Source organism: Nylanderia fulva, unplaced genomic scaffold, assembly GCF_048542155.1.
Source record: "Nylanderia fulva isolate GAGA-0341 unplaced genomic scaffold, ASM4854215v1 Scaffold17, whole genome shotgun sequence".
Taxonomy (NCBI): Eukaryota; Metazoa; Arthropoda; class Insecta; order Hymenoptera; family Formicidae; genus Nylanderia; species Nylanderia fulva.
Window position 1 is genome coordinate 4,400,162 of NW_028189945.1, and position 22,237 is coordinate 4,422,398.

Genomic DNA, 22,237 nt, shown 5'->3' on the forward strand with positions numbered 1-22,237 from the left:
TTTTATTATGGTTACATAATTGTTATACTAATAATTTTTAAGCAACTTTTATTGGGATTATTTATCTGATTATAATGTAAAAACAAAGTAGGAAAATAATTACAATCGCTTTATTCAATAAACTTTACACTGGCATCATGTGTATATTATAGTAAAAGCTTGTATAACGATACAAAATATATTGACATAAATATTATTTTGATCACATGAAAAAGAGTAGCGAAACGCAGAAAAAATACATGAATTTTCTAAATTTATTCGTCGTAATAGTTCCGCCGATCTTTCAGTAATCGAACTCTTGATACAAATTTATTCACTACTTGTAAAGAATCTTCTCTTCGCAAAATATTTTATAAGTCATTCTTTTCGCGCAATTACAATTACACAAAAAACAATACTTTACTACATTCTTAGCCATAAAATAAATTGAATATTTCAATAATTTATTCATTTTCACGAAAAACAGAAACAAGAAAATAAACGATATCACATGTGATAAAAGTACATTTGTTGATGGCCGGCTGCATCGAGCTTAACTTCTTTTATTATCTGAATGAGAATTCTCATTAATAATCGAACATTTGATCACAACATCGATGAAACCGATCGATTAATCGAAGGTGAAATGTGTCTTGCGTAAAATCGCGACGAACGACATCGAGTCGTCAATACGAAAATTATGGAAGGTTTATTTACTGTGATAATCTATTAGTTATAAAATATTTCGAGATATAAAAAATAAAACTCGATCAATCTTTGTGAATTGACGAATATATTTATCGTTTGTCGCGGATTTTTGTAATCAGACACTACATTTCGAAATCTATTTAGACGGAACAAGTAAAATGTTATGACCAATTGATAATATAAAGTGATGCATTTTTAATTATTATCTATTAGTTGATACATATAATATTTTTTAAATAATCTACTGATTAATTACACTCTAGAATAGATAATTATGAAATGATTTATTTAAAATTTTAATTACATATCTAATTATTTAAATTTGAATAAAAGGCGCAAAATTATATTTGCATCGTTGTTTGCCATTCAAATCAATAGATACAAAAACAATAAATTAATAGAACAAAAATTTTGAACAAGTTTTTGCAACGTTTTTATGATGGCTTTATGATTAATTTTTTTTTCAAATACAATCCGTCTAAATAGTTTTTAATACGCTAAATTAAGTATTCCCCGAGCATAGCTTAAGTGTTTGCTTTAAGTAAACAACTGCCATATGTGGACAGATATGATCGAAATCGAGCAAATTATAATTAGGTATAATTGATTAATTCATTTTCCAGCGTCCTCGCAAATTTCCATTCGCTTTCGCAGACACAGCAAGTTTGTGTAACTCGATTTCGCAAAGAAATTGCTCGATTTGTTCAAGAAATTTATTGCAAGTCCATCGCTATATACTCTTGATTTTTTACGGAATGCGAGAGTTTAGCAACACAATTGCAATTATTGCGGCATTTATATACCGTACTTATGTGTTTGACACGTATTATATATATATTTTTTTTTATATCATTTATTATTTTTTTCTATATCTATTTTGTTTTTGTATCGCAGTTATGCTACTGTGAAAAAATGATACGCGACCGGAGTGATAACATCGTTTAAAAGAAACTAAAGAATCTATGGCGCGATCTATAAAATTATTATATAACAATAATCTATTTAGCTATCTACGCGACATCAGATCGATATAATACTGTAACGATGATTTTCTCGCGTGAAATCTTGATAGGAAAAAAAAAACAAAAAAAAAAAGAAATGGAGAGGCACTATGCGTGGACATATATATTTCTTGGAACATATATATATTTTTGCAAATTGCAAAATACTGTCGCGTACTTCCCGCGATTCTCTTTTCTCTCCCTTTCTCTCTCGTTATATAACATTATATATTTCGACGTGCGTTATCAGCTTCAATCCGACGAGAAACACGGTTATCGGAGAAACATTTGATATGATTCATCTTCGTTTTTTTATCGTACACATTATAATAATGATAATCCGCGTTGTCAAAGATAAAATAGTAAATCTATAATATTAAATTTATGATTTAGATTGAATCAAATTTTTTTTCATCAAACAACACTCATTTCTATCGTTTAAGTATTAAATTTAGAATAAATATTAAATATTTCTTAAATATTAAAATTAAAATTACTGACCGATATAAAATGACCAATAAAATAAATATTAAATACATTATAAGAAAATATATTAAAAGCAAAAAATGTATTACTTCTCACACTTCATTCTTTACTTCTCGTTCTTCTATAAAATATTTTTCCGAACATTCTCGCCGGATATTTTTTGCTAAATGCGACTCACATCGAACATTGAATTCTACTATCATTAGTATCAAAATGACCTGCATTTTATACGCGATCATAAAATATATCCCGTGCGCACAGTTCAATGCACAGCAACGTGATTAAAAAATTGGTCGTGTATAAGAATCGAGGCTACTAGCACGGATATATAATACTTTGGTCACTTTCTCTATAAGACCGCTCGAACTCTGTATTAATATACAAAATTCGTAGATCGCGAAAAGGAAAGAGGGGTAAAAGATCTTAAACGTTTTGCACGGTTTTCGGGTTGAGCGGCTCGGTCGCCGGCGATTTTGTCTTTTCCTGGGCTCTTCTCTTAGCTCGTTGCTTTTTCTTGTTCGTCTCTGCTCCCAAGGCCAGGAAATTATTGTGAAAGTACTCCTCGATCTCTGACAGCTTCTTCCCATGCGTCTCCGGCAGCATCAACCATACAAAGACAGCCGCGCCGACGGAAACAGCGGCGAAAAACCATTGTACTGCATATGATCCTTAATAAAAAGCAATTTCCTTAATATAGGATTTCGCTTTATCGCTTTGAGATATGAAAAAGATTTTTTGCCTAATTTTTATCATCGAAAACGTTCAAACTGGATTAAACGATAGTAATGTCAAGGTTATAAATAGAATTGAACAAAAAATATTAAAATAATAATCTAATCGGATGTCGTCACAGATAAGAATATAATTGAATAATCGAAATGTCACGTACCTCCCAGGAAAGCTTGCAAACTTCGATAGCTCTGCAACGCGGCGAACATGAGCACGTTTGCCATGGAATAACTAATGGAATGAGCGATCCCGCGGATTTCGGTCGGGAACAATTCCGCCGTCATGGTCCAGGGAATAGTCAGCATCCCGACCATCGACGTGCACACGTAAAGTAACAGACAGAGCACCGGCACCTGCGAACATCGAAATCACTTTTTTGCATGTCTTTACACGGAGAGAATTTTCTCTTAGAATTTACCCTGAAAATCATGGTAATTGTGGGATAATATATTTGTTTTTTGGAAGAATTTTATAAAAGTTTCTCTGATAATATTTACAAGAAATAAAAAATAAGATGTGCAATAAAATTAATCGAATATATATTTTATATCTTGTGGTAGATATTAATATTTTTTATTATATGGTAAAAAAATATTAATCAGAGAAACTCATAAAATTCTTTCAATGCCAATATTGTTCCACGATTACTATGATTTTCAAGGTAAGTTCTAAGAAAAAATTCTCTCTGTATAAGATTGAAAATTGAATTTAAAATAAAGCCATATATATATATATATATATATATATTATATCAAGTTTGTAGTAGTTTAATCGTGAAACTTACCCAATAACCGCTGCGATCGCCATTTTTGATGTTCAACGAGAAATAACCGGAAACAATCATGCATATCGCCATCCCGAAGGATGAAATTATACACAACGGTCGTCTCTTGTATCGTCTTAATAGCCAAGTGTTCACCATAGAGCAGAGAAAACGCGTCAGGCCCACCAAAATCGATGCCAAATATTCGTTCACACCCGCGTCCACTTCCTATAAATCAAAGATTTAATAATATTCCTCATACTATCTCTTTTGACACTATCATCAATTCATATAAATCAATTATCGATGATAACCAAATATTTCTATTTGTAAAAATCACTATAAATTGAATATATCTTTTGGAACATATAAAAGAGAAAAAATTAAATATTTAAATTTATTATGTATATAAAAGGAATATATTTGATTACCTGAAACCAAGTCACTGCATAAAACAATGTAATATAAATTCCGGAGAACTGCTGAAATGAAAATAGCAAGAAGAGTATCGCCATTGGTTTCCATCCGGTCGGTTTTAAAAATCCTCGCAATTTATTCGACGCATTGCCATGTTTACTCCGCCGTTGCTCATTCAATTTAATTTCATTCTCTTTCATAATAGTGGTAAATTGTGCCTCGACCACTGACATTTTGCCTTGCGACGTCTCGTTCTTGTAAAGCCTAGACCGACAAATTATAGAGTCACTAATCATTTATACATGCGTGCACGCGATAAAAATAGAAACATTGCACGGAGATTAAAATCTTGCAAGTTTATTGCGAATAATATTTTTTCTACTGCGAATATCAATAATATTACCAAGTTTTACAAAGTTTCTCATTACATATGTCAATTTGCAATATTTAATTACAAAGTTAAAATTTCATCGATGTCCTACTTTAATATTATCTTAATAATTAATAATTCATCACTGTAATTAATTATTACAATTTATACTTATTTATGACCTATATTGTTTGAAGTAATGTAAGGAATCTCATGAACTTTGCTTAATATGGATTTACCATTCCAGGGACTTTTTGGCATCATCGATGCGCCCTTTCGAGACGAGCCAGACGGGCGATTCCGGCACCCAGAATTGCACCATAATAATCGGCACAATCGAGTAGATGATGCTGAGCCAGGCAACTAGTCGCCAATCTAGGTAAGCACCCTTTAAGTAAGACAATAACATCCCGAACGATGCCAGCGTCGGTCCGAACGAGATCAATGAACCACGTAGTTCCGGTCTGGCCACCTCGGTGATGTAGACAATCGCCGGCGAGGTTGCCAGGGCGGTTGACATCCCGGACAGCAAACGACCGACCAGCAACATCGGTATGTTCGTCGAACAGGCAATAAGCACCCAGCCGATTACGCTGGGAATCGCGCCGATCTGCAGGGTCCTCAATCGACCCATCGTCTCCATCAGGAAGCCTCCCAACAGGGCGCCAAAAGGCGCGCAAATCACGACCAGGCTGGCTGAAACAAGTCGGATCGATCGAATTTTTTGCTTTCTCTGATCTTGTGCGTCTTATTTATTTGTTATTTGATTTGTCTGATTTTATTTAGATTTGCACCCTTGCATACACATTTCCATTTTATATAAAAATCTGTATTTCTCCCCGCATTTTAATCGCAGTCTTTTGCGAATTTCAATTTTTATTTATAATGCTTTAGAATAAAATTTTATATTATTATCGCGATAATATAAAAATCTTATTAGAATTGCCAACAACAATTATCGGTTTTCTAGATTAAAAGCATGCGTGTAGCACGAAGACAGTAAATGTCCACGTGTTGTGCGAAGATTGCGATACGGATGGGCGCAAATTGATTGAATTGCGTAACGCAAATTTAATCAAAGCACGAAATTTGATCGAGCGCGTCGATCAAACAGCAGACACACACGCACGTGATTCTTCTCTGATAATTGCAATAACTTTTTACGTAATTTTACGTAAGTTCTCATGACGATATTTTATCGATAAAAGAGGCAGTCACTTATCAATATTATCAATAATGACTACGCAAAATCTGATTACATATTTACAGTATATACATTTTTTGGGGAATGTTTCCAGTATCGTAAAAATTAAAATTAATTGCTTCGTATCATTTCGAGAAACTATCAGCGCAAATCGTATTATTCGCGGATATGACGAGGTAATTCAGTATTTATTGCAATTCGTAATTAAAATATTATAAAATAATTATAAAATTATAATTATAAATAATTATAATTATGATTATTTATATTATAATATAATATATATTATAATATAAATAATCATAATTATAATTATATATTTATAATATAATTATAATTATAATTATAAATAATTATAAAATATGCGTAATCTCCTTGAGGCAGAATAATGCTTAATTATCATTATTGCTGTGCTACGTATTCGTGCAATCTTACCTATCCAGGAAGTCTGCTCTCTCGTGGCATACAGCTCCGCATCTTTCTTCTCGAGATGAGGAATGAGAGTTGCTGAATATGCCATAGTAAGACCTACTGCTATGTGGAAAGATGCCGCGACGATGCACGCGACAATCTACAAAGGTTCAAAGCCGACAGTATAGTTTCCGCATAATAAATACCTCGCGAGACTCACTATTTTTTTACTCTTTCGATCATCGCTTTTTTATCTGTAATTTTTTCTATCTCATATATTATGATATCTGTTAAATATGTTGATAAATTATTCATATATATTATTTAAGTTTTTAATTAAAATATAAAAACGTTATTTTAAATTTAATTTATTGGTTAAAGAAGAGAAGAGAGATTGAACGTTATTCGATGGAAAAATAAAGTTTCGGAAAAATTTTACGTTTGCGTCGAAAACAGGTTATTGCTATAAAATAAAAATAGGAATAATTATCCCTCGCAGATACCTCTCGAATGGCATTTTTAAGATTCGTCGGCTCGACGAAACCTTTGTTGAGGCTTCTGCTTGAAACGATCGCATCTTTGAAGCACTCTCGCTCGTTTTCCTCGATATTCTTCGAAGCCTCTCGCTCCACGCTGAAACATTCGTCATCAATGCGTCAAATAAACCGAACGATAAATAACATGATAAATAATACGTTGCACTGGTGTGAATATTTCACTGTCATTTCTTTACGATCTACCACGATTCTTTCGAACTCATTGTTGTAATTTTTATACAGCGATCGTTTGCTGCAATTGTTTGTTCGACGTTTCTATGCATACTATTAAAGTGACGACGCGGCGAATGTCACCTGGTCTTATCACGTGTTTTTTAAATAACGTTTTATAAATATTTATTGCATCGATTGTAAACTTTGAGTTCACAATAAATTCGTATGTCGAAACGCGCCATCGGTAACGATGCTATAAATTCAAAGTTGAATTTCAATTCGGGCGTGTTATCATGTATATAACAATCAAAATATTTACAATAAAGAACACTTAAACTTAATGACTTAATATAAACATTTTTATCATTATAGCATAATGCGCGATTAATAATTTATTGCAGAAACATACAATGATTTTATTTTATAGTTGCATTGTAATTAATATATAGTGTGTATTAAAAGTAAAATACAGAAAAGAGAGCAAATTCGTATTATATAATGATATTCTTTATTATCTGATCCGATTAATAATATAATTTTTGTAAATTAATACAAATTGTCGCTCGTATATTGAAAACAAAGTGATAAAAATAAGGCCAACTTATCGAGCGATACTATATACGATAATATATACGATTGTAATTTGCGTTAGTTTTAATATAATGACTGTAGTTTCATAATTTATACATGTAATAAATGGTAGTTGACTGAACATCTCGAATATTCAGCTCGATAAGTTGGCCTTATTTTTATCACATAATTTTTGTAGATCGAAAATATCGAAATCTCGATATAAAATTACACGCAATATGAGCGTTATATTTTTCTTAACAATTTTTTATTTGTAGCATCACATACAAAAGTCGCATTATTTTGAGAAGCATGATTATATTAAGTAAATAAAAATATTTATCAAATTTTTTGATTTCTTTCCTCGTATTAATTTTCATAAATCGCTGAATTTAACATCTATATATTATAGGAGTTACGAAAACTAAGTTTATCCGAAATATAGACAATAATTTATATTTTTAAATACAATTACAAATACAAATATAATATGTATAATTAAATATAAATGGCATTGATGTCATATTGTGTCTGCAATAAATATTTTATTTATTTATTTATTTTTCTTTTTTTATTTATTATATCAATAATAACTTTTTTATATAAATCGATAATTTGAAAAAATTATTGAGAACAAATTATCATGACGTAAAATACAAGTGACACAAAAGTATATTTATAAAATAAATAATTCACTATCGATTATGATTTGATCTTTTTTATAAAAAATATAAGTTTTTAATTTACAACGTGATATTGTTTAAATGTCTGCGTATAAGTTCAGAGAAAGTAATTAGTAATTAAATAATTATCATGAAAAAGAGAGGCGCTGGTTGTGCTGTCTAAATGCGAGCCAAAATACAATAATTTCCAGACGATATTATTTTGCATAACAATGACATCACGTGGATCGGTTATCGAACGCGTTGCTGCATCGTATTTTATTTATTATCAGATCTGATTTATTGCAATAAATTTATATATCGTTTTTATATTGGCAACTTTATGTGGACATGTCTTGTAATTTAGTCAAAAATCTTGTGAAAAAAGTTGTTATTTTATTATAAATTTTTTTATATGCGAAATATTTAATATAAATAAATATTTCGCATATGTGTAATTTACATAAATCGTGAGGTTTTTATGATGAAATGTGTAATGTATACAGTTTTTTAAATAGATGTAAATCTGTGTTTTTTGTTGTTATAACTCTATTCACACAGACACTTGGTTAATGATTAATTAATTCGATACAACGAAGCGTCTAAAACGTTCTCGTTGAACAGACGATTGTGTTTATTCTGGGCTAAAAATAAATTGGATGATCTTGGTTAGATACGATTACGTGTTTAATGAATTAATGCGCGTTAGTTGATATGTAGTGTCAAACACTCCACTCATTGAAACTATTCGTAGTTTCTTATAATAGCTCTAATAAGACAAACAGATTACAATTTAACGACTCTATTAAAAGTATATACATATACTTTTAGATATATTTCTTACTAAAAATTTAGCCTCTAATTATTGTATTATATTTGACAATTTAATTGATTATATAATATTACTGTGTTATTTGTGATCTCTCAAAACAATCTACGCGAAACCCTTTTTTTTAGGTTTCTAATTGTGTCATAAACGTGGGTGGCAAATTTTGCAATACTTGCTATAAAGTGTTTACAGCTAATTGACATATGAAAAAGATTAATAATTCGGAATTTTGTGTGTATTGCATCTTCATGGTCATTTCTTTCACTTATCTGATGAGAATAAAATTATTATATTCTTATGAAATTCGATGCGCGATTATACGAGATTCTTATGAAATCCGCACGGACAGATGCAATAATAAGTCCTCAATCATTTTTTGCAATCGTTATACAGTTACCTCAGAAAATGCGATGATTTTCGAAATGTATATTTTTCAGACGTCCTTTCTCGAAACGATTACAAGTTTATTAGAAAATAACAAGCTGTTATTTCTTTCTTTGCCAAAAATCTATTTCTGCTAAGGTCACATGTAACTTCTTCAAATATCATACGAAAAGTGCAAAATATTAAGTAAAAGCATCTCAAAATTTAATATTGAACTTTCTCTCATTTATATAAATGATTTTATATATAATATAATTATTTAAAAAATTAGAATAAAAAATTCAAATATTTATATTATTATTTTCTATTCGTCAAAAATAAGACAAGCCTCTCAGTCGAATCTAAGATCTCCGCAAGATAAATTATTCGCAGATTTTCATTTCTCAAATCATGCATTTTTTACGAATAATGTATTAGAGATTCAGTCATTTTTCTAATTTTGTTCGCCAAAGTGAAGAGAAGAACAGGACGCAACATTTATTATTCATTATTTATTTTTTTGTTCTTCCACCTACATATCCCGACTAGTCGTACTAATTGTAAGTTAAGGCGCACAATATGAGGTTTTTCGCAAGATATATACAAAAGCACACGTGGCACACACAGACATAAGTAAATTATTTAAATTACCGACTCTTGCAGTAACGATTCTATCCGATATACATATTTGCTCGCGGATATATGTGATGCTTTATTCCATTATGTCAGTCTTTACTCATCGGGCGTGCGCATTTAAATATTTTACTCCACTTCTTTGACAGCTACATTCGTACGATCGCACGCGCACTTACATTTGACATTTCTCATACGAACGATAGGCGGAGAGTAGTTATTTCACTTCGCTACATGTTGTCAAGTTAATTGCTGTGGCTGACTACTACACGGTATTTTGCGTGTTATTGAGGACATATTCACTCGCGAGACTAATTATAAATATGTTCCGTATTCCTTTCCGTTCAACTCTTCAGCGATAGGCGATATATATTATTAACTGTGTTTTTTTCTTTTTATTATTATTAACGGGTACAATAGACCCGTTTATTATTCCGTGCGGGTTCCGAATCACAAATCACCTGCTACTGCCGATCGAAGGATTCTTCATGAGAGTGTCCTAAGGCTACGTCGCTAAAAGTAGACGCGTTGAACTCGTAACCACTCTCGACGTTAACCTTGGCTCTGATTCAATAAAGCACAATACTATCGTGACATAATAATAATCGCGGGCGGACAAATCATCGATATATTCGAGAAACAATTTTTTGTTACCATTATGTTTTATTCGAAATTAATATATTGCAAAAAATCGAAGTACTCGAGATAAAAAAAAATATTTAGCTATAGACGTATAAGTATATCTACAAATAACTCAGACAGCACCAAGTCTAAACGTGACGCATAAGATATTAAAAAATCTTTAAGACAGCTTTAAGAAATCTTGTGATATGATATCGAAAAGACATCTTAAAGATATCTTATGCAAAAATGTTATTGGGATTGGTGCTGTCTGGGAAACCATTCTATGAATATTATAATAACGTCATTATAAGCATCATCGATAACATCTTCAAATCGCTTATAATGAATTTAATTCCATGAAAATATTATCAAAAAAGTTCCGGGTAAGCATGTTCTCGATAAGATTCAAGATATTTTATTCTGCATTATCATTTTACTATATTATCTTTAGTGTTTATACCCTGTCGTGATAAACTATATAACTGCATATAATCAAATTTAAGAAAAGAATTGTCATCAAATCTGTTTGTGATGAAACGTTTGCATAAAAAAAAGACTTCGTAATGCAACTTCCTTGCATTTCGATTCAGAATGATCATTTCTCATGCGACCATCACGCGCAACTTACATCATCGCAAACTATTTCATGTCGCGTATTCCTTATGTCAAGTGCGGCGATCTTAAAATTACTTGTGTACAGAGAGAATTTTTTCTTAGAATTTACTCTGAAAATCATAGTAATCGTGGGATAATATGGTATTTTATAAGAGTTTCTCTGATTATTATTTACCACAATCAAAAATATTAATATGAACATGATAAATTTTACTGTGCACATAAAATTAATCGAACATATTTTATATCTTATTGTGATATGGCATTAATTTTTTTTATTTTGGTGAATATTAATTACAGAAACTTATGAATTTCTTCCAAACAAATATTGTCCCACGATTATCATGATTTTCAGGGTAAATTCTAAGATAAAATTCTCTTTGTATATTAGCACACATTTCTTTTTAATTACATAAAAAATGATATTGCGATACGTAAAGTTAAAAAATATTAATATATCTATCACAATAAGATATAAAATCGTTCGATTAATTTTACTGTGCACATATTAATATTTTTTATTGTGGTAAATATTGATCAAAGAAACTCTTATAATATTCTTTCATTGCTATATTGTTCCACAATTAACATGATTTTCAGGATAAATAGAGAAAATGATAAGAAGATAATAAGAGAAAATTATCACCGTGTAGAAATGTTCTTTTCTCATGACAAATATGAAACAAATATTAGGAATTATTATCAAGTTGAAATGATTGCTTTTATCATTTTTCCTCATCGATCGCACTTTGTTAGCGAAATGCGAGTGCGACACGTGAGTGCTTCTGACACGAAACTAATATCTGCAAATTCTCTTGCGTCTGTTTAGGTCTACAAGTATCCTTACGACATTCGAGAGACAATTTGTCACGAGCTTTACTAACGTCATACGCATAACTTGAGGTCAAAGATTAATTGGCAATCGATCGAAGTAATTCATTCGCGAGCCCTCCTTTCAAGTACGACCTGAAAAACCTGTTGCTGATATAAATTGAAAAATAGTATATCTATCGAATATATATCAATATTGATATGTACGTGAGCTTTTTTTTTAACCAACTCGTCCTGATTATAGAAAATTACTCTTATTATTTTATCGTAATTGTATTTTAAATACATTGGATATCAAAAACGATATCCAGTTAATGAGTTAGGAGATTATTCCTAACTTTAAAATATAAAATAAAATAATGTTTAATAAGTTGTCAACGAATTCAGTAATCGAATTTGAATGTCCTTTCAATACGTTTAATTTAATTTAAATACAATAAAAAATCAGCAAAACATTTTATTAAAAAACTATCTCATTTCTTCCATGGAAGATTTTTCGTGTCCCGTACAATCACAGAGACTTCAACAATTTATAATTTTAAAAGAGCAAATATCAAATAACTGCTTGTATATTTGCAAAAAATGCGCCAGAATTGCAAAATATAATTTCAGACTTTGTAAGTATCTGCCAAATTAAAGGTAGTTCAACTTATGATTTGCGAAACTGGTTCCTCGAATAAGTATGTATGTAAATCTCTTCCTGTTGAAATACCCGCGGGCATAAAATCGCTCATCTACGTTTTTAAAATGTTTATCATCTTTTATCTTGATTCGGAATCATACTCTGACAATTTCATAATTCTCAGAGATTGTTCAACGTATTTATTGTTTAATTCGTATATATTTTTTCGAAATACTGAAATAGAAGTGTATGGCGAGAAAAAAAATTCGAAGAAATTTAAAAAATCTTTCTTTAAAGATGTTTTAAATTGTGCGCTTAATTAACACAGAATTAAAATTCCTTAGAATTTAGGTAATGCCGAAATAAAAAAAGGACTCATTGTCAGCAGATAATAGGGTAGGCTTTAGCTAAATCTTCGTTATTGTATGTGTATTGTGTATCATTCATGAATAGGAAAGAATCGTCTCGACAAAGAGAAAAGAAAAAGTCTAAGCTATTTGAAGATTTGATGGATATTTATGAAGACGGTTCATGTGCTTATTTATTCAATGTCTGCGTATTTCTTAGACGTTTCGAAAAAAAATTATGCTTCCATCTTTATACATTTTGTCGAAAAATCTGAAGGAATATTTCTCGTACACAATTAAAATCAAATAAACCATCAACAACATAAAAAATTAATTCAATTTTATTTTTCTGTGAATTTTTCTTCCAAGCGCTTATATTAAACATAAAATCATATAAATCGAAGAAGATGACTTAAAATAAATTGAATCGTACTTATTCTTTTTCATCTTTATTCTATTATTATAAATACGAAAAAACAATTATATCATTCGTTATATAATCGCAAATTTTTGTACTTAGTTTGCGATTTCTTTGACGTAAGCGCGATAAATTAATATAGGTATAATATTTACCTTAATGAGTAAGGATCCATTGTTTTTCTTGCCTCACCCTCAAATTATTATTGATCAACGAGCGATATGTTTCCTGTGTCCTCTCTTTCCTCTTATTAATCAATTAAGTGTTTCTCCAGGAATAGGTCTTCATCAACTCTGCTCAATATTGTCCTGACTAGCCAACATTTTTTAGCCTGAAATTAAGTCATAACGTCACTCGAATTTTGATCAATATAACACTGTATAAAATATAATTGAATATTTATAAAATTAATATTAATATTTTAATACCTATTTATATATTAAATTAATACAATATTAATATAATTTAATATTTATATATTAAATTAATATAATATTAATATAATTTAATATTTATATATTAAATTTATATAATATTAATATATAATTAAATATTTATAAAATTTATTGTCTCTGAAATTCTCCCCTGTTTTAGTCACATTTTTTTTTAATATCTCCCTTTTCGTTGGATATTAATTAGATGCGAATGAATCAGATTCCTATAAGTAACGATTTGTCTCATTCGTCCTTTATTTTCAATAAAACTATCTGATATCTCGGTCAGAGCGTTACAGCAATTTTGTGGTCAGGGCATTGCGTGCATAACTTTCTCTGTCGGACGCAAAACCGATTTTTCTCCTTGCGCCTCACAATCAAAACAAAACGCGATACATATTTGTCATCAATTTTTGACAGAACTTTATCTTTCACGCGCTTTATCACTTGTCCTCGCCAGTTATCTTTAACTTTAAACAGAGACAAAATAAAATGAAAATAGAAAACTTATAGGATGTCTTCCGATTACTATTATTTATTTTCTCCGTTACGAACATTCGTATGTATTTATCCACGATAAAACCCGTATCATCGCAACGTGCGTGGCGAATAAACAGCGTGATCGCGTGAGCGTGGATTTGCTATCAAACGTTTCTACGGCTTCGATGGTACCTAACGATCACTACCAGAGGATTCCAGAAGAATCGAGCTCGTCGAGTCGTATAACCGGCGATTTCATCTAAATTACTCGCGCGCGCTTCACCCGACTTTCATCCCGCATGACTTCCCCCGATGACCCGAGCGAGCATCAAGGAATCGAGAAATCATTGAATCAATGATGCTTGTGCTAGAATCCGACAGCGTGAAGAATCAAATTGCTTACGAGGATAAAACAACAAAAAAGAGAGAGAAATGATTTAGCTGTTCAAGTAATAAAGTTCGATTTTGTTCACTAATTAATGATGATTTTTAATTAGTATTGTATTATTCAATTTTGTTAATATTTAAATTGGATATTAGTTAAATTGGACTTTGTGTAAACAATACAATTTTTTGCGATAAGATATGGCATGAAAGAGTCGAAAATTATCGATGATCTTAGCGTCACGAATCTTCTTTTTTTTTTCTTATCGACTACGTCATGCAAAGGAGGAAAGAATTAGTCGGCATTCATAGGTAAATGCGTGCTCGTTGCAATACAAGGATGAGTGCTTGCTATATCGCACAATTATCGCGAAGAACGATCTTCGGTTTGTTGCAGTTTATTGATGCAAATATGAGAAAATTATGCGAATTCCTGAGGCAAATGTCAGGTCACATTAATATACAATTTTCCTCCGCAATTTAAGAAGTTTTCTAAAATATAGGCACTTAGTTTGTGAAAGCGATGCTTTTAAAGTGTCTTTCACTGGAAGCAATATACAACTCGAAAATTAAAAAAAAAAATTGGCAGTAATATTATAAAAAATTCAGATTAATCTTATTTAATTAGCAGTTTCTTTCTTTTGCATGTACAAATATTTTAATATATTTTATTTTGAAATATTACGTGTATTATATTTTTATATTTACGTTTCGTTTATGTTTTATAATTTCTTTGTATAAGCACGAACCATTAACATTTTTTTCATTATAGATTTAAATATTTTGACTTATATAGTCAACAATTTTGCGCACAGTTTAATTACAAGTTAAATGCTATTAACTGTAATGTGACTCGCAGATACAAATTAGTTAAAATTTCGTACGTTATTCTTCTAAATACAAACTTATCTGTGATGTTATTATTAGGAAACAAAGAGTCAAGCAATGTGAATAATATAATACGAAAACGGATAATAGGAAAATAAATAAAAAGGCTAATAATAATGAAATGTTTGCCTCTACAGTGACTTTGTGTAAACTTGATATAAGCAATCCTGGTGCGATCAATTCTAAAATAAATTCTTATTTTATGAGATTCTCGTGACACATTACTTCGCGAGATAAAGGTTGTAAAAATCGTCTATTGCAACGCGAAAGCAATTGCACAACGTCAATAATAATGTGTGAAGTTCATGATGCAGCTTGATTTAAATAATTTATAGCTTTGAATTTTGCTGACGTTTTATGGTTAGAAGCATAGACACAGAAAAATGCTTACAATAAAAATTTTTGTCACGAAAAAATTCTGTTGTCATCGAAACGTAAACATTTAGTAGAAAATTGTATAAATTTTAAAATCTAATAAAATCTTATAGAATTATCGATGTATCTCGATGAATGAGTACTACATTAATTAAACTTCCTCTCGATAAGTCGCACTGGTCTGATAACATGCCGTCTTTGTTTTCTACTTCCGCTGACTTACTAAACACGTCTATCGATATCTCCTTACGTTTCTACGTCTCGCAGGATCTTTTTACATTTGTATTCCATCATCTCGATATAAAAATTTTAATTTATATAAAATATTCACATTATGATGAAATTTGCTTCGCAAACTTTATTGTGACAACTTGACGAAAGATTTTTTTAATTTAATCTTACAAAGCACAGCAAATAATTGTACTGATTGGATGAACAAATTTTCAGATGCAGCTCGGAAATTCAAGAATCGCTCTGACATTGAACATTTTAATGACATCTTTGCACGCTTCCGGTTAAGACCTCGAAAGGATCGATCGATCCAGAACGGATCAACGCCCTGACAAAGCGTGAAATACTGGCAGTAAATAAACACATACAGGTATACTTTTTAGATTGCCATTACTTGCTATCATTTATTTCTTTTCTTTTTCTCTCTCCAAAGTTTAAACACAAAGTTATTTTCTCCTCCATAATATGCAAATAATAATGCATCAACGAGCCAATTGATGACAGTAGAGATTTAAATATATTTAAAAAATTATAATACAAGCCCCGTTCTTCTTCCAGAAAACAATAATACAAATATTAAATAAACAGAAAATAAATCAATTTAAATAATAATACAAAAACATCTGAAATTTAAATTAAAAATAAAATATCTACAATACATTCTAAAAATCGTGAGACTCGTGAGATTCTGAGGTTCCATGAGGTTCCATAATTTATTGAGTTACACAAAAATCTCTACAGTCCCTGTCTGACAGAGCACTCACCTCGCCAAGCTTCCTCCTGCTCCGAGAATCGATCTCCTGCCGGGTGCACTGTGACTGTTCGTAAAGGTCAAGGAACTAGAGCGAAGAACAGCTAAACCGAAACAGTCGAAAAGGTGAAGAACTTCTCTTTCCCTCGCTTTTCCGTGGCTTTTCCTCGTGGAAAAAAAGAGTTGACGCGACGCTATCCGGGATCGATCAGCAAACGAACCCGCTTCCTCTGTTCGACGCCGCGGTCGGTGGGCGACTGAGTCCTGAGTATCTGAAAACCTCGTCGACTCGTTCCCCTACTTGCGCTCACGCACCGTCAGCACACATTATCCGTCAGCGTGATCGGTTCTAAGGGTTGCTCAGACCCTGTTGTCATGCTACGACGACCAATCCCGACCCTGCCCTACTTCCTAATTCGGCCTATGCGTCGGTCTTTACTATATCCCAGATAGCACCATGTCCAAAATGCACCCATAAGTCATTTTTAAGATATTTTTAAGATGTCTTTGGGATATCATATCATAAGATTTTTTAAAGATGTCTTAAAGATTTCTTAATGATGATTTATGCGTGCATTTTAGATATGGTACTATCTGGGATGTGATATTGTCTAAGATGAAGAATTGATATATAAAACTAATATAAATTTATATCAAAACGTTATCCGATTACCAAAATTATTTTATTTTATTCATTTTATTAAACTCGTAATTATGTAGTTATTTTATGATTTTGAGAATCTTAGAAAAAGGACGTCAATATTTGATATAACAAAGACTTATAGGAAGACGCGGTAACTTTGATATTTATTTATTAATTTAAAATTGTGAAATATTTTTTGAAAGATTGATGACGATAATTTATATCTCTATTTTTATTCTTTTGTTATTTTCTTTATAACCAGTAAAATTCCATTTTTTTGTTAGCACACAAAAGAATTGGGAAAGAAATGAGAACGACTCGTGATCTATATGACTCACTTGTTTAGAACCGACTCTATGAAAGATTGTTTTGTGAGAAATTATTGATGTTGAAAATATATTGAAAAATTTACGGACTAAAACTCTCAATCTTTATTTTATACACAGATTATCTTTAGGCAAAATTTCAATCTAAAACATGTTAATATTCAACTCCAAATATCTTTGTAATTAAATTAAAATTAAAATTTCAAAATTAAAATTATATTATAATTTATTTTAATTTTACATTATTCAATTTATTTTAATTTTATTTTAATTAGACAGTTTTGTTATATATTTGCGGAATTTTAATATAACTTATTAGTATACGACACTTATTAGTATAATTTAGTAAAAAAAAGTAAATAGTTTAAAGATCAACAAGTGAAAAAAGAATGATAGATGTTAATTTCTATTAGGAAGAAATGTTTTAATATTTAACAATATATAAGACTAAATTAAGATTAATCAATTTCTCGTAATCGTCAGTTATTTCAAAGTCTTAAAATAATAAAAATATACTTACATGAAAAAAATACATACATATAAGTGATAATCTACCAAGGCAACAAGGCATTATACAAGATTGTGCATTTCATTATTGTCATACCGATTGTATCGATCTGTATAAAATTAATGATTCATGTTCCAACGCACCACCCTGCTATCGTCGTTCTATTATCTTTAATCTATCACTTTGCGTAATCAGCGATGAGGAAGTAGAAAATGTTTGTATGACATTGTGTCGTATCGTACAAACGCACATTTGAAATTCTTGTGCCTGTGAATCAACTATACTCGATATCGTATAGATACCGTAATCTTAAGAATCTATAAGAATCTTAAGATTCTTATAGTTTCGAGATTTATGAATGTGAAAAACAATTTTGTTACACTTTAATGACGCTTCTTGTTGCATAAGAATTAAAAATGCAAAATGTCTATTCGTAAAAACAATACTCTGTGCTATGCAAATTTTTACAGATACTCTGTGCTATGCAAATTTTTATATGAAAGTATTACATTTTTGTATTAAATTTAATCAAGAAATCTGAAAGATTAAGTAAAATATTATTCTAAATTCGATAATGTAATTGTATTAATGTCGTTAAACTCAGGTAGACACAACCCAGATAGCACCATGTCCAAAATGCACTCATAAGACATTTTTAAGATGTTTTCAAGATGTCTTTGGGATATCATATCAAGATTTCTTAAAGATGTCTTAAAGATTTCTTAATGATGACTTATGCGTGCATTTTAAACATGGTGCTATCTGGGAAAGACACTGGAAATTTATAACTTATTACCTAGTAAGCAAGAAATATTTAATCAACATTTTATAATGTTGATTTTATATAAATTTTCTAAACGTTATGATATAATGTTTTATATATATATAAATATATGTTTAAAATATTATTAATAAATATTCTAAAAAAATATTTTAACTGATGTTTTATCAATGTTTTAAAAATATTATTTAATAACATATATTGCTCAAAATATTAATAAAATATATTAAAAATGTTAATTTCAACATTACCGAAACCTCTAAATCGATGTCAAAGTTTGTTCATAATGATGTTGCATACAATGTTAAAAACTATATATTTGACAACAATAATAACGTTGTAGCAATGATTTTTTGCTTACTGGGTAATCACTAATCTGTCGCGCAACAGATCTTTCTTTTTTTTCGACATGTTCGCAAGTATTTATCATTCGTGATCATTACATATATATGTATAATTACGCATTGTTATTAAGCTTTGTACTTTGTCGCACACATAGAGGAATAGAAATACTTACATAAAAGAAGAAAACATCCGTGATGAAAAATGATATCAATATGATATAATCCAGAATTTTCTTCGATTCTGTCACAAAGATTACCGGGTATTACATACATAATTTACAATCGCTTCTCAAGTTCAATTGTTCATTTAACCCGACTTAAATTGACGGTATCGCTGTCTACTATTACGGATCACATTGATGTGAACGTATTAAAACAATTTCCGACTTAATAGACGCCTTTATTGTTCATTTAAAAACCAGGAAAACGATACACAAATATGCTGTTCAATTTTAATGGCGCAAATCTAGCTCTTATATAATATAATCATAATTTATTATAATTAAAATTAACAAAGATATATAATAATGATTGCAAAAGATGCACAATTATTATACATATATATATGTATATATATGTAATTTTATTTATCTTAACATATCTATTTTAAGTATATATTACATATGATTTAAAAATAACTTTTTCTATATATTCATTTTTGTATTTAACATTTTTATATTTAGCATAAAATAATTATTTTATTGATTTAATAATTATAATTAATAGAGTATATTTATTAGGTAGTATATTATATCATTTTATTCTCATGATTCGATGAAACGTCAATATAAAAATTCTATATAATTATTAGTATATTAATTAAATTAATAAAATATAATTTATTAATAATAATAAATAATTAAACAGTATATATTAATATATTATTTTAATTATAATAGTATATATTTTCCTGTATATTAAATTAAATCTAAGTAAGAAAATAAATAGTTTTTTATCCAAGTTTTTTAACATTTTATCCAATTTTTTAAATATTTTTTATTATTATCAAATAAAAGACATTAGCCAATTGCAATAACGAAATGTTAGAGTGCCATCTATTGAAAAAAACTAGTATACTTTGCGATCCTCCTTTTCCTACAGTCGGTAAATACTCTATTTCCATTTAATCTTTGTCACATTTGTATTCCTTCATATCGGAGAGAAATGGCGGCGTGGAGTAACATTTTGCGCACTGCGAGTCAAAAATTGCTGCAAAACAGCAGTTTTAGAACGGCATTGGTGAAGAACGGTGATTATTTATGTGCAATTCCTTACAATTATAACATTAAATAAATATTTGTAAACCTCATCAATACACTTTTGCAAATACCGGTGTTTTGTTACGCAACAATAGCACAGTGTTTTGGAATATGATTTCGTGGACATATTCATGTCGAAAAAGGAGACTACAGTTATGAAATAATTAGTAAAACATTAAAACTTTTATTTTTATTTATTTTAATTGTTAGCTTTTATTTATTAATTATCTCTAAAACATCTATAAGATACCTATATTGATACCTTATATGATAATATTTTAACATTGATTATTATAATAAGTTTCTTCACCCATATATTATTTATTAGTAATTCTACTCTGCTATTTCTTTATATATTTCTTATCTTTTTCTTAATAAAATTATTTAATAATAAAAATGATGACTTGTGATAATGTTAGAGAGCTATATAGTTACTTATTGGTTGCTAGGATTTTATTAATATTATGGCTTCTCTTAATCTTTGATATTATTAATTTATTTGTCCTAGTATGGGCTATAATTTCTAAACTGTTTTTATGTTTTCAGGACAAATAAGATGTATGTCCGCAGAACGCACATTGGCCATTCAGCCGAGTCGTTTCCAATGGCACAAAACAAAAGATTATCTTCACTTTTATGTTTTACTCGGTGCTATACCTGTTGGCATTGCAATCACTTTAGTTAACGTGTTTATTGGTCCTGCTACACTGGAGGAAATCCCTGAAGATTATGTTCCAAAAGAATGGGAGTATCTTCAGGTAAGAATTACTGGCAATAATTTATTGCATACTTAACATTTTTTATATACTATAGATATATTAACTGTTCTTAGATATATTATGTAAGAATATTTTCTACATTTGTTGCAGCATCCCATTAAAAGATTCCTGCAACGCTACTTTTTTCCATCGCAGCAACAAGAATATGAAAAATATCTGCATTACATATACCATGAGAACCAGGTTAGAAAAGTTAGGCAACTTGAACAACAAGTGAATAACGCGATGGGTGAAAATCGTGATTACAGAGCTCAATACTTTAAAGAATTCTATGCCTCTAAATATCTGTACTCATACAGAGCATCTATAGATAAAACGGTTAATGTGCGTGAGTAAAATTTATTTTGCTCGTAATGACTATTTCTGATTGGAAAGTATCGAGGGAACTAAAAACAGGTATATATACATATATATATAAATATGTAGAAATTGCATATTCTAGGATTTACTCAATTGATGCTGCAGAGTGTATGTTTGTAATGTCAAACCTCTGCCATAAATATATCGCATTGTACAAATATAGTTAACAAAATAAAGTGTTAATTAAAAACTTCCTTGGAGAAAAGTATAATGCGATACATTTTCCTTTATGTAATATTAATATGTAACATTAATTATAATGTAATATTATTGTCAATGCATAAGTAGGACAGTTTTTAATTAATTAACTGTTACTTATAACATTGACGACATGTTTTTGATTATTATTTCATTAATTTATTATTCACAATTTTGTGATAATTATTTTAAAATTGAAATTTT

The 22,237-nt window shown here is 29.7% G+C and overlaps 2 protein-coding genes and 1 long non-coding RNA gene across 5 annotated transcripts; 2 read left to right on the forward strand and 1 right to left on the reverse strand.

The window, feature by feature from the left end:
• Positions 1–96: 96 nt before the first annotated feature.
• LOC114944250 (facilitated trehalose transporter Tret1) lies at positions 97–17,105 on the reverse strand. 3 transcript variants are annotated; one of them, XM_029320066.2, is made up of 9 exons: positions 16,849–17,105; positions 13,448–13,623; positions 6,572–6,701; positions 6,093–6,228; positions 4,693–5,149; positions 4,098–4,347; positions 3,688–3,894; positions 3,064–3,256; positions 97–2,842 (listed from the first exon to the last, which is right to left on the reverse strand). In XM_029320066.2, exons 2-9 carry the CDS (start codon positions 13,465–13,467, stop codon positions 2,598–2,600), a joined length of 1,638 nt encoding a protein of 545 aa, XP_029175899.1. In that variant the 5' UTR covers positions 13,468–13,623; positions 16,849–17,105; the 3' UTR covers positions 97–2,597. The 3 variants fall into 3 exon arrangements, with proteins under 3 accessions (XP_029175899.1, XP_029175900.1, XP_029175898.1); XM_029320067.2 differs by lacking the exon at positions 16,849–17,105 and adding an exon at positions 14,399–14,449; XM_029320065.2 differs by lacking the exons at positions 13,448–13,623; positions 16,849–17,105 and adding an exon at positions 10,297–10,632.
• On the forward strand, positions 4,672–16,454 carry LOC114944251 (uncharacterized). Its single transcript, XR_014924409.1, has 2 exons — positions 4,672–4,832; positions 16,301–16,454. It is a non-coding gene; the product is annotated as an uncharacterized LOC114944251 (long non-coding RNA).
• A 3,472-nt stretch (positions 17,106–20,577) lies between the features above and the next one.
• Positions 20,578–22,029, forward strand: ND-SGDH (NADH dehydrogenase (ubiquinone) SGDH subunit). Its single transcript, XM_029320147.2, has 3 exons — positions 20,578–20,686; positions 21,243–21,454; positions 21,566–22,029. Exons 1-3 carry the CDS (start codon positions 20,602–20,604, stop codon positions 21,809–21,811), a joined length of 543 nt encoding a protein of 180 aa, XP_029175980.1. The 5' UTR covers positions 20,578–20,601; the 3' UTR covers positions 21,812–22,029.
• The last annotated feature ends 208 nt before the right edge of the window (positions 22,030–22,237 follow it).